This window comes from Saccopteryx bilineata, chromosome 2, assembly GCF_036850765.1.
Source record: "Saccopteryx bilineata isolate mSacBil1 chromosome 2, mSacBil1_pri_phased_curated, whole genome shotgun sequence".
NCBI classification, from domain to species: Eukaryota; Metazoa; Chordata; class Mammalia; order Chiroptera; family Emballonuridae; genus Saccopteryx; species Saccopteryx bilineata.
The window spans coordinates 12,164,845-12,179,306 of NC_089491.1; the positions used below are offsets into that span (position 1 = coordinate 12,164,845).

The following is a 14,462-nucleotide window of genomic DNA, read 5'->3' on the forward strand; positions in this document are numbered from 1 at the left end:
GACAGGAGTCCCCAAACTTTTTACACAGGGGGCCAGTTCACTGTCCCTCAGACCGTTGGAGGGCTGGACTATAAAAAATACTATGAACAAATCCCTATGCCCACTGCACATATCTTATTTTAAAGTAAAAAAAAAACAAAACGGGAACAAATACAATATTTAAAATAAAGAATTAGTAAATTTAAATCAACAAACTGACCAGTATTTCAAAGGGAACTATGCTCCTCTCAATGACCACCAATGAAAGAGGTGTCCCTTCCGGAAGTGTGGCTGGGGCTTGATAAATGGCCTCAGCGGGCCATAGTTTAGGGAACCCTGCTTTTAGACATATGGTATTGTATACTTTAAAGTACAGCATAGCCTGACCAGGCGGTGGCGCAGTGGATAGAGGGTTGGATTGGGATGTCAAGGACCCAGGTTTGAAACCCCGAGGTAGCCAGCTTGAGTGTGGCTCATCTGGTTTGAGCTAAGCTCACCAGCTTGGACCCAAGGTTGCTGGCTTGAGCAAGGGGTTACTCAGTCTGCTGAAGACCCACGATCAAGGCACATATGAGAAAGCAATCAATGAACAACTAAGGTGTTGCAAGGAAAAACTGATGATTGATGCTTCTCATCTCTCTCCGTTCATGTCTATCTGTCCCTATTTATCCCTCTCTCTGACTCTCGGTCTCTGTAAAAAAAAAAAAAAAAAAAGTACAGCATAAACATCATTTTTATGTGCACTGGTAAACCAAACAAATTATGTGACTGTCATTGTAATATTCACTTTATTGCAGTGGTCTGGAATGGAACCTGCATATCTCTGAGGTATGACTGTAATTCTAAGAATACTTCTAAAATCAGCTTCAAAAAAAAGGACATATTCTTAAAATGACATTTTAATCAAAATAATCCCCAAGTCTCCCACACACCACTTTTTCTAGCTCATTTGTTCTCAAAGGCAAACATTTGCCTATGGCAAAAAGCCAATATGCAGCAAGTCTAAATCGTGTCTTTTTGCTCTACAACTTTAAAATAATGGCAACAAAATCATTAGAAGACAACATAAAAGGCTACATGAGAGGTAAGCACCAACTCACACTGCAATGTGGCTCTGAAAAAATAAACTTGGAAGGAATAATATTTTAGTTTGAAGCTCCTCTACATTTATACAGTAATCAAAAAAAATTTTTTTTTTTAATTTAGAGAAAGACAGGGAAAGAGAGACAGAGACAGGAACGTTGAGCTGTTCTCTGTATATGCCCTGACCAGGGATCAAACTGGCAACCTCTGAGCTTTGAGATGGATGTTCCAACCAACCAAGCATTTGGCCAGGGCTTACAATTTTTACTTATTGATTTTTAGAAAGACAAAGAGAGGAAGGGAGAGAGAGGGGAGGGGAAGGGAAGCATTCATCTGTTGTTGTACTCAGTAGTACATTCATTGCTTGAGCCTACACAGTAACAAATTTAAGAACATTTTATGCCCTGGCTGGTTGGCTCAGTGGTAGAGTATTGGCCGGGTGTATGGAAGTCTCGGGTTTGATTTCAGGCCAGGACACACAGGAGAAGCGCCCATCTGCTTCTCCACCTTTCCCCCTCTCCTTTATCTCTTCCCCTCCCTCAGCCAAGGCTCCATTGGAGCAAAGTTGGCCAGGGCGCTGAGGACAGCTCTATAGCCTCCACCTCAGGCACTAGAATGGCTCTGACTGCAATGGAACAACACCCCAGATAGGCAGAGCATCGCCCCCTGTGGGCATGCTGGGTGGATCCTGGTTGGGCACATGTGGTAGAGTCTGTCTCTCTACCTCCCTGCTTCTCACTTCAGAAAAATACAAAAAAAAAAAAAAAGAGAGAGAGAGAGAACATTCTACAATACTGAGATTTTAAAATGTCAATGATCTTGCCTGACCAGGCAGTGGTACAGTGGACAGAGTGTTGGACCGGGACACGGAGGACCCAGGTTTGAAAATCCGAGGTGGCTGGCTTGAGCCCAAAGGTCACTGGCTTAAGCAAGGGGTCACTAACTCTGCTGCAGCCTCCCGGTCAAGGCACATTTGAGAAAGCAATCAATGAACTACTAAGGAGACTAAAGGAGCCACAGCGAAGAAATGATGCTTCTCATCTGTCTGTCTTCCTGTCTGTCCCTATCTGTCCCTCTTTCTGTCTCTGTCACACACACAAGAAATGTCATAGATCTTGTCTGACCAGTGGTGGTGCAGTAGATAGTGTGTCAACCTGGGATGCTGAGGTCCCAAGTGAGAAACCTTGAGGTCACCGGCTTAAGCGTGGGCTCTCATCTGACTTGACTGGCTTGACTGTAGGCTTACCACCTGGCTTGAGGAACAAGGGGTCACTGGAGCGCTTCCACTTCCCACCCCATCAAGGCATGTATGAAAAACAATCAATGAACAAATAAAGTGCCACAACTATGAGCCGATACTTCTCATATCTCTCCCTTCTTGTCTCTCTATTTCTCACTAAAAAATTAACAAAAATGTCAAATATCTTAGTAAAGGAGTATAGAAATGACAAACATGTTCACTGGATCTTAAGTCCAACGCCTTAACCACTTGGCCATCCTGGTGCAGACCAGCAATCCCTCTACTGGGTATATATCCCAAAAACTCAGAAACATTGATCCGTAAAGACACATGCAGCCCCATGTTCATTGCAGCATTGTTCACAGTGGCCAAGACATGGAAACAACCAAAAAGCCCTTCAATAGAAGACTGGATAAAGAAGATGTGGTACATATACACTATGGAATACTACTCAGCCATAAGAAATGATGACATCGGATCATTTACAACAAAATGGTTGGATCTTGATAACATTATACGGAGTGAAATAAGTAAATCAGAAAAAAACAAGAACTGCATTATTCCATACGTAGGTGGGACATAAAAACGAGACTAAGGGACATGGACAAGAGTGTGGTGGTTGGGGGGGGAGGGAGAGAGACAGAGAGAGAGGGGAAGGGGGAGGGGCACAAAGAAAACCAGATAGAAGGTGATGGAGGACAATCTGACTTTGGGTGATGGGCATGCAACATAATTGACAAGATAACCTGGACATGTTTTCTTTGAACATATGTACCCTGATTTATTGATGTCACCCCATTAAAATTAATAAAAATTTAAAAAAATGATAAACATGTAAAAAGAAAAACTTTTTCATACCAACTGTTAAATATTGTGGCTGACAGAAATTTTCACATATGATATATACATATATAGGTCTCAATTTTCAACAGGTAATAGGTACACTAGTTCTCTATGTTCAGTGGATGCTGAATTCAGCTGACTCTTAACATGGGGGTTAGGGAGCACCAAACACATACCCTTCCCCCCCAGCTGAAAACTAACATCCAACTTAAGATGACCATCTGCATACATACATTAGATTCTCAAATATGGATTGAAAATACCGTTTTCCATTCACAGTTGTATTTGTGGATGTGCAAGTTGGTGACAGGTGGGCTATTATATTTGCTGAAAAATATAATCGCATCTATCAGCAGTTATTTAAATGAAAATAAAAGTTGTCTTTGGTGTGCTGAGTCTGAAGGGCAAGAAAAAGCCACATTAACAGGAAGCAGAGTGTAAACTGTGGAAGTTTACTCACTAATCTCAGAGGTTCTAAATTATATTTTTGGTCTTGTCATTATATCATTGAATGGCTTCAACTAGGTGATTTTACATTTAATTCCTATTGTATAAATTAAGAACCGAGGTCCAGACTTAAGTTCCCTGGGTTTCTTTACATACAAAACAAGTACAATATTAAATATCAAGGCTATTTAACAGGGTTAGATTAAATAAGACAATAATAAATGAAAATGTTCCACCTTTCAAAGGGAAAATTTGAAAGGCAGGTTCCTAATTTTAATAACGTAAGAGCTATACATTTTCAGAAAAAAAAAAAAAAAGCAATAATCCAAGCCTGGCCAGATAGCTCAGTTGGCTGGAGTATCATCCCAAAGCGCAGAGGGTGCAGGTTCGATCCCTGGTCAGGGCACACATAGGAACAGCTTGATGTTCCTTTTTTTCCCTCTCTCTCTCTCTTCCTTCCTTTTTCACTAAAATCAATAAATAAAGCCTGACCAGGCAGTGGCACGGTGGACAGAGCATTGGACTAGGATGCGGAGGACCTAGGTTCGAGACCCCGAGGTCAGCAGCTTGAGCATGGGCTCATCTGGTTTGAGCAGAGCTCACCAGCTTGGATTAAAGGTTGCTAGATTGAGCAAGGGGTTACTCGGTCTGCTGAAGGCCCACGGTCAAGGCACATATGAGAAAGCAATCAATGAACAACTAAGGTGTTGCAACGAAAAACTAACGATTGAGGCTTCTCATCTCTCTCTGTTCCTGTCTATCCCTCTCTGTCTCTAAAAAGAAATAAATAAATAAAAATCAATAAATAAAATATTTTAAAAGAAGAAAAGAGCATTAATCGTGGCCAAGGCACTTTGCCTATATTTTTGTTTTGGTAAAACCATATGGTAGAATCACTGGGTAAATGGAACTGTGCTTGACAAGTTGAAAGCTCACATAGAATACTTTTCAATGATTTCATCACTATTATGTTACACAACACTATTTTCTACTAAAAGCTACAAATTTGATAAAACCATGGAACAAAAAGAGAACAAAGTCCTAACAAATGTGACAAGCAAATCTGATAGCCCAGGGATTTTCTGTATAGCATCTCCTTGGCATGAGTTTAATATATAGAATGGGGATGTTGGTAAATTGTGATTGTTCTAACCTGAACACGCCTGGTTGCAGAAGGAAGTTATCCTACCATATCTCTTCTGAGATATCTTAAAAATCTTTCCTGTTCACAAGTGGAATTTCAACAGAAACTACATAAATATCTTTAATAAAGAGAAACAATGTAGTTAAAAAAATATTTTGTTTCTTAAAAAGGAAAAAAATAATTACAAAGTTTACAGGGCAAGAATGCAGACTGCAGGAAGCACCACGCCACAGTATTGCTCTGAGAATGGAAATAAAACTAAAGAGAAAGCACAGAGCACCATGCCTCCTACACTTAGTGCACAAATCAAAGTTGAAGCTGCATTATACACAAAATTGGCCACCAGATGGCATGACAATTCCAAAATCTTTGAAGGGAGACTAATAAATTATCAGTATTCCGGATGAGTTAGTGTCATTGTGTCTTCTGATTTAAAAGCAAATATTAGCTTTTAAAAGCAAATACTAGATATATTTTAAAATTTTATTTAAAAATTTTTTTCCATTGATTTGAGGGAGAGAAAGAGGGGTAGTGAGGGAAAGTGGGGATGCTTTATTCACTGAGCAACCCAGCCAGGGCAAGGAATTAATATTTTGATGTAACTTCACATTCTTCACTTTACAAATTAATTTCAGAGAAATGAGACTTCTATATGTAACTATTGATAATTTCAAGTAGCATTCACTTTGTGATTTGGGCCATGGCGAAAAAAATCCAATCATTTTCTGACCATAGTATTTTAAAATTAGAAAGGATCTTAGTTCACCCACCTCATTTTATAAGTAAGAAAGCCACTGCCAGGAAATATAAAGAAACTTGGAAAAGGTCACACTCTTAATAGTAGCAATAATTAAACTAAATCTAAGTTTTTATTTCTTTTTTTTAAATTGTTTTTATATACAGTGTGTCCGTCAAGTCATGGTGCACTTTTGACCGGTCACAGGAAAGCAACAAAAGATGATAGAAATGTGAAATCTGCACCAAATAAAAGGAAAACTCTCCCGGTTTCATACCTCTTCAGTGCAGTTCGATGTGGGCTCACGCACAGATTTTTTAGGGCTCCTTAGGGAGCTATCCTGTATAGCCTCTACAGACTCATCACTGACTGATGGCCTACCAGAACAGGGTTTCTCCACCAAACTGCTGGTTTCCTTCAACTGCTTATCCCACCGAGTAATGTTATTCCTATGTGATGGTGCTTTGTTATAAACGCGCCAATATTCACGTTACACTTTGGTCAACGGATTTGAATTTAGCGAGCCACAGAACACACTGAACTTTCCTCTGTACCGTCCACATCTCGACTGGCATGGCCGTGGGCTGCTCCACTGTATACACGGTGTTACGTCATCATCTGTGCATGTGCACATGCTGCCGCATCATCCTGCAGAAACTGGGAGGGTTTTCCTTTTATTTGGTGCAGATTACACATTTCCATTGTCTTTTGTTGGCTTTTCTGTGATCGGTCAAAAGTGAACCATGACTTTACGGACACACTGTATTTTTATTATGAAATTATCTGATATTAATATAGCCACTCCAGCTTTGTTTTGATTTGTTAAATCGTATTATAACATTTTTAATGGTTTAATCAATTCATTTCTTTATATCTTAGGTATTGAAAGCAACATAATTTGTTTTTTGCTTTTTTATCCTGCAGGAGAATCTCCTTTATAATTGGATGTTTTAGCCAATTATATATTTAATGTCATTATTGATACGGTTAGGTTAAGTCTATCAGCTTGCTCTTTTGGGGGGGGAGTTTTTGTTTCTATTCCAGGGTTCTTTTTCACAACTCAAAAAAATATCATTTTACTTAAAATCCCAAATCATTTATTTCCGACCTTATATGTAAGGTTAGTCTGCAGACACAAACCTCATTTCTCCCCTTTCAATGTATTCAGATAAACCTTAGTGGTAAAACTTGATTTCAACAGCCTTAAGATCTTTTGATTATTAAAAGAAATTAAAACAACCAACCAACCAAAAACAAAACCCCCAGCAAAACAAATCCAGCTTTATTTCTGTTATTATTTCACGTTACTCATCAGATAATTACTTTGAGTCTAACTAAAAGAAAATACTGGGTCCTTGGGTTAGGACAGCTTTGACGATATGTTTCAAGTTTATAATGCTCACTCCCATAAAAACTTTAAAAATTGAGACATGAGTGTTTCAGCTTACACAGTTAGCATCATACTAACCAACTACGTGGGTGAACTACTTTGGCTGCACATAACGGAAGAATACATAGTAACACAGCCTATGAGTTATAAGTGAGGGAGTTGGCATCCCCAGCATGCTTACCTATGCCATTTTGGACTATTAAAAGAACAGGTGTTCCATTTGTGTTAGGCTAGGGTGTGTTTCAACTTACACCACTGCTGTAGGAACTAAATTGTCATAACCCGAGGACCCTGTGTGTGTGTGTGTGTACATAACTTTTTTTTGAGAGAGAATGAGAGAGAGAGAAGAATCAACTTGTTGAAGTACTTTGGTTGTTCAATGATTGCTTCTCAACTGTTCCTTGACTGGGGGGCTCCAGAAGAGCCAATGACCCCTTGCTCAAGCCAGCAACCTTGGACTTCACATGGGAGACCTTTGAGTTCAAACCAACGACCATGGGATCATTTCCATCATCCTACACTCAAGCCAGTGACCCCATGCTCAAGCTCATAAGTCTGTGTCCAAGCCAGATGAGCCTGTGCTCAAGCCAAGGACTTTGGGGTTTTGAACCTGGGACCTCAGCATCCTAGGTCGATGACACTCTTTCCACTGAGCTACCACCTGATTAGGAAAGAATTTATTAACATGACAATTTCGCACATAGGTATTTTACTTCTTCAAACACTGCCTCTGCAATTTGCCTATTTTCCTTCACCACTTATATTAAAGAAGCAAACTCCACCTATAAATGCAATCACTTTATAGTTTGACAGTTGTATAATCTGACCTGGAGTTTCCCTTGAACTACAGATAATACAGAATAGTAATACAGTTTCAAAAGTAAATAAATAAGATGCCTTACCTAAAGTAACCTTTACCATCATCTTCTTTTATTTCTAAAGACACAGAGAAGGTAAAGATGTCACTGTCAGGAGTCTGGGGTGCAGCAGTGGCTGAAAGCGGAGTCTGCTTGGCAGAACGGCGGAAGGCAGTGGCAAAACTGTAAAGTATCCGGCTTACCTACAACCAAACATGTGAGGAGATGGGCTGTTATCACAGGAAATAAAATATCTTTATTAAGGCTGAAGGTTACCTACTTTGTTGGGGGGAGTAGTTGCCGTTATTCTATTGATTTTATTTTTAATTATTTAATTTCAGCTTTACTGAGGTATAATTGACGCATAAACTGTAAGCTATTTGAAGTGTACATGGTGGTAATTTGATATATGTATACATTGTAAAAGGATTCCTCCCATCGATGAATTAACACATTCATCATTTCACACTATCCTTTTTCTTGGTGAGAATATTTATGTTTCTGCTTTCTAAACAAATTTTAATTGTACAATACGGTGTTATCAACTACAGATGTAAGTTTGTAATCATTTACCAACCTCTCCCTATCCCCCCCACACCCACTCCAGCCCCCAGCAACAACTCTTCTATTCTCAGTTCCTTTATTGTTACTTAGATTTCCTACTGATTCTTTTTTCTTTCCTTCAGATTTTATTTATTGATTTTAGAGAGGAGGGGGGAATAGGAGAGGGAAAGGGAGATGGGGAGAGAGAAATAGAAAAGGAAAGAGGGAGGAGAAAGAGGGAGAGGGAAAGGGAGATGGGAGGCAGAGGTAGAGAGAGAGCGCATGAGCACGCACGCTCCTACTGATTTCTTTTGGTAAGTTATCTAATTTGTTAAGCTGATGAAACAAGTAATACTAAATGGCCAGTGAAGGGGTTTTAAAAAAGAAATGGTTACAAACATTAAAAATCCAACTGAAAAATGACTTCCTAAAGTGTTAGAAACTGTCTGAATATATTTATTAAAATAAAAATAATTCTAAAAGTTTAGCTCTAAAAGAAATAGTGTGCAAATGTGTCATTACTGGAACCAAGATGCCTACCTAATCTGGTCAAGCAGCAAACTGTTCTACTCTGACACTATCAGCAACAAAGTTTTGGTTTACCAGACTTTTAATTCATTCATATTTCAGTCTATCAGGCTGGAATAAACAAACACTTGCAGATAATTTCATCTAGCTTACATAGGACCATAATAAGAATTGCAATCATGTCAACACAGTGAGGGTACAGGTGAAATTTCATTTGTATGCAGTATTCTCTTACGGACTTACAGCTTCTTGGATTTCACACCGGAAGACATGTATCCTGAAGAGCTCTGCATTATAATGACTTTCAGTGAAAGCAAAACAGTCGCTCTCAGGAGTTCCATCATGGCCTCTGACACAGAAGAGGATTTTGTAGATAGGATAGTTTGCTATTTCAGTGTTTGTCTGAGGATCTAAGAGTCTGTCCAGAAAAAAAAACCAAAAAAAAAATATAAAGAGATTAGAGAGATTGTGGACTATTTTCACTACTTTCATTACTATGATTTGAGACTCATTTAGATTTCCAACAAGAAGTTAATACAAACCTTTTGTGGAATGCCAATCATATTAATCTGAAATCTTGATAATTAAGTCATACGTGGATTCCTGAAGTTATTGATAATTCCATGATATGAAAAAACCACATAATCCCCATATTTTAGGGAGGCAATCAAGAAGGTATAAATAATCTTAGTTAAGTACATGTTTCTTACATAGTCTGTAACTAAATAAAGACGAGATCAATGGGTAAATTAAACGAATGATTTTCAGGTACCTGTCTGCCAGAAATTTCGTGAGGGTCTGTCTGTGTAAGAGTGAACCACTCTGAGGTTGTATAAAGATTACAGAGCAGATAATCATTGGGTGTATAATCTTCAAACAACATCAGGTGGTTAACTCTCGTGGACCTGCACCAGTCCACAGAAAACCACTGAATTAAGACTACCAAAATAAATCATAAAGTACTCCTAATTTCTCCTAAAAGAATGACATAATCTGCTTTATTATTTAAAAAAATAAAATGCTAATGTGTTTGCAGCATAAATCATGTTATTTCGATTCATGGCAAATAGACTGTTCAGAGTGTTAACACATAAAAAGAGATCAATCAAAAAAATGCCATTCATTGAAAAATCAACGGAATATCATTATTCAACAAATATTTATGTGACACCTACAGCATTCCAGGTTCTGTTCTGAGCACTGAGGACAAACTATAAATAACTAAAATAAACTATGCAATTTCAGCACTAGCCAAGGGCATTGATCGGAAAAGCCCAGGAGCTCCTATGCATAAAGGAAATACCTAAGAAGGCACTTAATCCAGGTTCAAAGGTACTTTAATAAAAGCCTGAAAATATAGGGCAAGAAAAACTGGTTTTCTCATATCTTTACATAATTAAAATATATTAGAACAAAGTATAACTTCAGTTGGAAACATGACCACTCACTAAGAAGCATATAGAAATGTGTCCTATTAAATATTATTATGTTTCACATAGATATAATTAAAATTAGGATTTTTAAGTCTTTGTGAAATAGTTCTTTAAATACTCAGTAGAATCACATATGCAGATGACTGCAATATTAAAGAATTAACTTACTAGCTACATACAACTACAACACCACCATGAAAAGCCAAAATGTGCCCTGGCCAGATAGGAGAGCTTGGTTAGAGCATCATCCAGAAACACAGAGGCTGCCGGTTCAATTCCGGGTCAGGGCACATACAGGAACAGACTGATGTTCTGTCTCTCTCTCTCCCTTCCTCTCTCACTAAAATCAATCAATAAATTTCTTTTTCAATGCCAAAATGCTCCTGAGGGTAGAGAATCGCATTCTCATGCACCACTGATAAAGGTAGAAACAAAATCATTATTTCTAGATGGCTATTTGGCACAAGTAATAAAAATGGGTAAACTTTTGACTTGGTAAGTTTACTTCTAGGAATTTATACATTTAAAAAATACAAAAGTTTAGCTCAAAAAGACCTATTTATAGGAAAAGTATATAAAAAAAGTATAGGTAAAGCACTTATGTGCCCATACAATAAAAACCTAATATTAGTTGTTATTAGTAGCACTTTCCTCATTTAAAAAACCTAAAATGTCGCCTGACCTGGTGGTGGCGCAGTGGATAGAGTGTCGACTGGGATGCGGAAGGACCCAGGTTCGAGACCCCGAGGTCGCCAGCTTGAACGCGGGTTCATCTGGTTTGAGTGAGGCTCACCAGCTTGGACCCTAGGTCGCTGGCTCCAGCAAGGGGTTGCTCGGCCCGCGGTCAAGGCACATGTGAGAAAGCAATCAATGAACAATGAACAACTAAGGTGTTGCAACGTGCAATGAAAAACTAATGATTGATGCTTCTCATCTCTCTCCATTCCTGTCTCTGTCTATCCCTCTCTCTGACTCACTCTCTGTCTCTGTAAAAAATAAATAAATAACATTTAAAAAAATAAAAAATAAAAATAAAAAAAAATAAAAACCTAAAATGTCAAACATAAGAGACTGGTTATTTCTGAATAATCTATTATATGCCACTATAAATTTTTTTTTAACTATATTGATATGAAGAGTCATAATATAAAACTAAGAAAGCATGTTAAAAATGTTGATTCTGGTCTGACCAGGCAGTTGCGCAGTGGATAGAGCATCAGACTGGGACGCAGAGGGCCCAGGTTTGAGACCCCGAGGTCACCGGCTTGAGCACGGGCTCATCAGGTTTGAGCAAGGCTCACCAGCTTGAGCCCAAGGTCGCTGGATTGAGCAAGGGATCACTCAGTCTGCTGTAGCCCCCTGGTCAAGGCACATACGAGAAATCAATCAATGAACAATGAACAACTAAGGAGCCGCAACGAAGAATTGATGCTTCTCATCTCTCTTCCTTCCTGTCTGTCTGTCCCTCTCTCTGACTCTGTCACAAAAAAAATATGTTGATTCTAATAGTTATATAATTATGCATGCACGTGTGTGTGTGTGTCTGTAGGTATATACACACATACACATACAAGTACACAAAAGAGTGTTTACTTTTCTTCTTTTCCAAGTGAGAGAAGGGGAGATAGACCAAATCCCACCTGCGCCCTGGCTGGGATCTATCCAGCAACCTCCATCTGGGGCTGACGCTCTGCCCATCTGGGGCCAACGCTCTGCCCATCTGGGGCCATGCTTGCAGCCAAGCTGTTTCAGCACCTGAAGTGCAAGCTCTACAGAGCCATTCTCAGCACCAGTGCCTAAGGCAATACACTCAAACCGACTGAGCCATGTCTGTGGGAAGAGAGAAAGGGAGGAGAAAGAGAGAGGGAGAGAGGAGGGGGAGGGTTGGAGAAGCAGATAGTGGCTTCTCCCATGTGCCCTGACTGGTAATTGAACCTGGGACATCAAAGGCTGGGTCGATGCTCTACTACTGAGCCAACCGGCCAGGGCCAAAGAGGGCCTTAAAGAACCGAAATGTTACTGTTATTACCAATGAGAGAGTAGTACTGAATATTTTCCTGAGTTTTTGCTTGTTTAAGTTCTCTGATTTTTCTAAAAGTATGTATTTTTTGTAATAAAAGAAAGTGTTATTTTATTTTAGTTATGTCCATCTGATTATTTAGAATTCTGTAGTTAATTAGTTAATATAGACATTTATTTGTTGTTATTTATTCTAGTTAGTAGAAAAAATAGTCATTTCTAGAGACTTTTTGGGATCTCAGTTTCCTCATCTTAAAAATAAAGGGACTGGTACTGGCATAAAAACAGACATATAGACCAATGAAACAGAACAGAGAGGAAAGAAATAAACCCATGTCTTTATAGTCAATTAATATTTGACAAAAAAGGCAAAAACATAGAATGAGGCAAAGATAAGTCTATTCAATAAGTGGTGTTGGGAAAATTGGACAAATACGTGCAAAAAAAAAAAAAGAAAGAAACTAAATCATCTTCTTACAGCATATATAATAAATTCAAAACGGATTAAAGAGCTCTGGCTGGGTTTCCCAGTGGACAGAGCGTAGTCTTGACACACAGAGGTGACTGGTTCAATACCTGATCAGAGCACATATGAGAAGCAACTAAAGGAGTGCACAACTAAATGGAACAATTAAGTGAAACAATGAGTTCCCGCTTCTCTTTCTCTCTCCCTCTCTCTCACCATGTCAAATATAAATAGATAAATTAAGAAAAAAAAAAAAAATAGACCCTGGCAAGTTTGCTCAGCAGTCGAGTGTCAGTCTAGCATGTGCAAGTCCTGGGTTTGATTCCCAGCCAGGGTACATAGGAGAAGTGCCCATCTGCTTCTCCACCTTTCCCCCTCTCCTTTCTCTCTGTTTCTCTCTTCCCTTCTGGAAGCCGAGGCTGCACTGGAACAAAGTTGGCCCGGGTGCTGAGGATGGCTCCATGGCCTCCGCCTCAGGTGCTAGAATGGCTCTGGTTGCAACGGAGCAATGCCCCAGATGGGCAGAGCATCGCCCCCTGGTGGGCATGCAAGGTGGATCCTGGTCAGGCACCTGCAGGAGTCTGTCTCTCTGCCTCCCTGCTACTCACTTCAAAAACTACAAAAAAAAAGAGAAAAAAAAGAAAAAAAGGATTAGCCTGACCAGGCAATGGCACAGTGGATAGTGTGTCAGCCTGGAATCCTAATGACCCAGATTAGAAACCCTGAGGTCGCGGGCTCACCAGTCTGAACATGGGGTTACTGGCTAGAGCCTAAAGGTCGCTGGCTTGAGCAAGGGGTCACTCGTTCTGCTGGAGCCTCTCAGTCAAGGCACACATGAGAAAGCAATCAATGAACAACTAAGGTACCACAACAAAGAACTGATGCTTCTTATTTCTCTCCCTGTCTGTCCCTCCCTCCCTCTCTCTAAAAAACAAACAAATAATAAACAAAAAACTAAAGACCTAACTGTTAACAAAACCATAAAAATTTTAGAGGACAACATAGGCAATAAAATCTCAAGTATTTCTCATAGCATTATTTTTTCTACTATATCATCTCAAGCAAGGAAAACAAACAAACAAACAAAAAAATAAATGGGACTTTATCAAACTAAAAAGTTTTTGAACAGCAAAGGAAACCATCAAAGAAATGAAAAAACAAACCACTGAATGGGAAACATCTTCACCGATATGACTGATAAGGGCTTTATATCCAAAATTTACAAGAAACTTATAAAACTCAACACCAAAAACACCCAACCTAATCAATAAATGGGCAAAGAACTTGAATAGATGCTTCTCCAAAAAGAACACAGAGATGGCCAATAGATATATGAAAAAATATTCAATGTCACTAATCATCAAAAAAAATGCAAATTAAAACCACAATGATATATCACCTCAGACCTGTCAGAATGGCCATCATCACTAAAGCAACAAATTCTGATGAGGATGTGGAGAAAAGGGAACCCTTGTGCACTGTTGGTGGGAATACAGATTGGAGCAGCCACTGTGGAAAGCAGTCAGGAGTTACTTCAAAAAATTAAAAATGGGGCCCTGGCCGGTTGGCTCAGCGGTAGAGCGTCGGCCTGGCGTGCCGGGGGACCCGCGTTCGATTCCCGGCCAGGGCACATAGGAGAAGCGCCCATTTGCTTCTCCAACCACCACCCCTCCTTCCTCTCTGTCTCTCTCTTCCCCTCCCGCAGCCAAGGCTCCATTGGAACAAAGATGGCCCAGGCACTGGGGATGGCTCCT

At 39.4% G+C, this 14,462-nt stretch overlaps 1 protein-coding gene across 5 annotated transcripts in view; it reads right to left on the reverse strand.

Moving 5' to 3' along the window:
- The window catches only part of RABGAP1 (RAB GTPase activating protein 1), a 186,017-nt gene that overhangs the window by 111,051 nt on the left and 60,504 nt on the right, over positions 1-14,462 (reverse strand). For all 5 annotated transcript variants that reach the window (XM_066256280.1, XM_066256279.1, XM_066256283.1 and 2 more), the window contains 2 exons: positions 9,034-9,208; positions 7,765-7,922 (listed from right to left, as the gene is read on the reverse strand). In XM_066256280.1, coding sequence (XP_066112377.1) covers positions 7,765-7,922; positions 9,034-9,208 — 333 coding nt within the window. The remainder of the gene's footprint in view (positions 1-7,764; positions 7,923-9,033; positions 9,209-14,462) is intronic.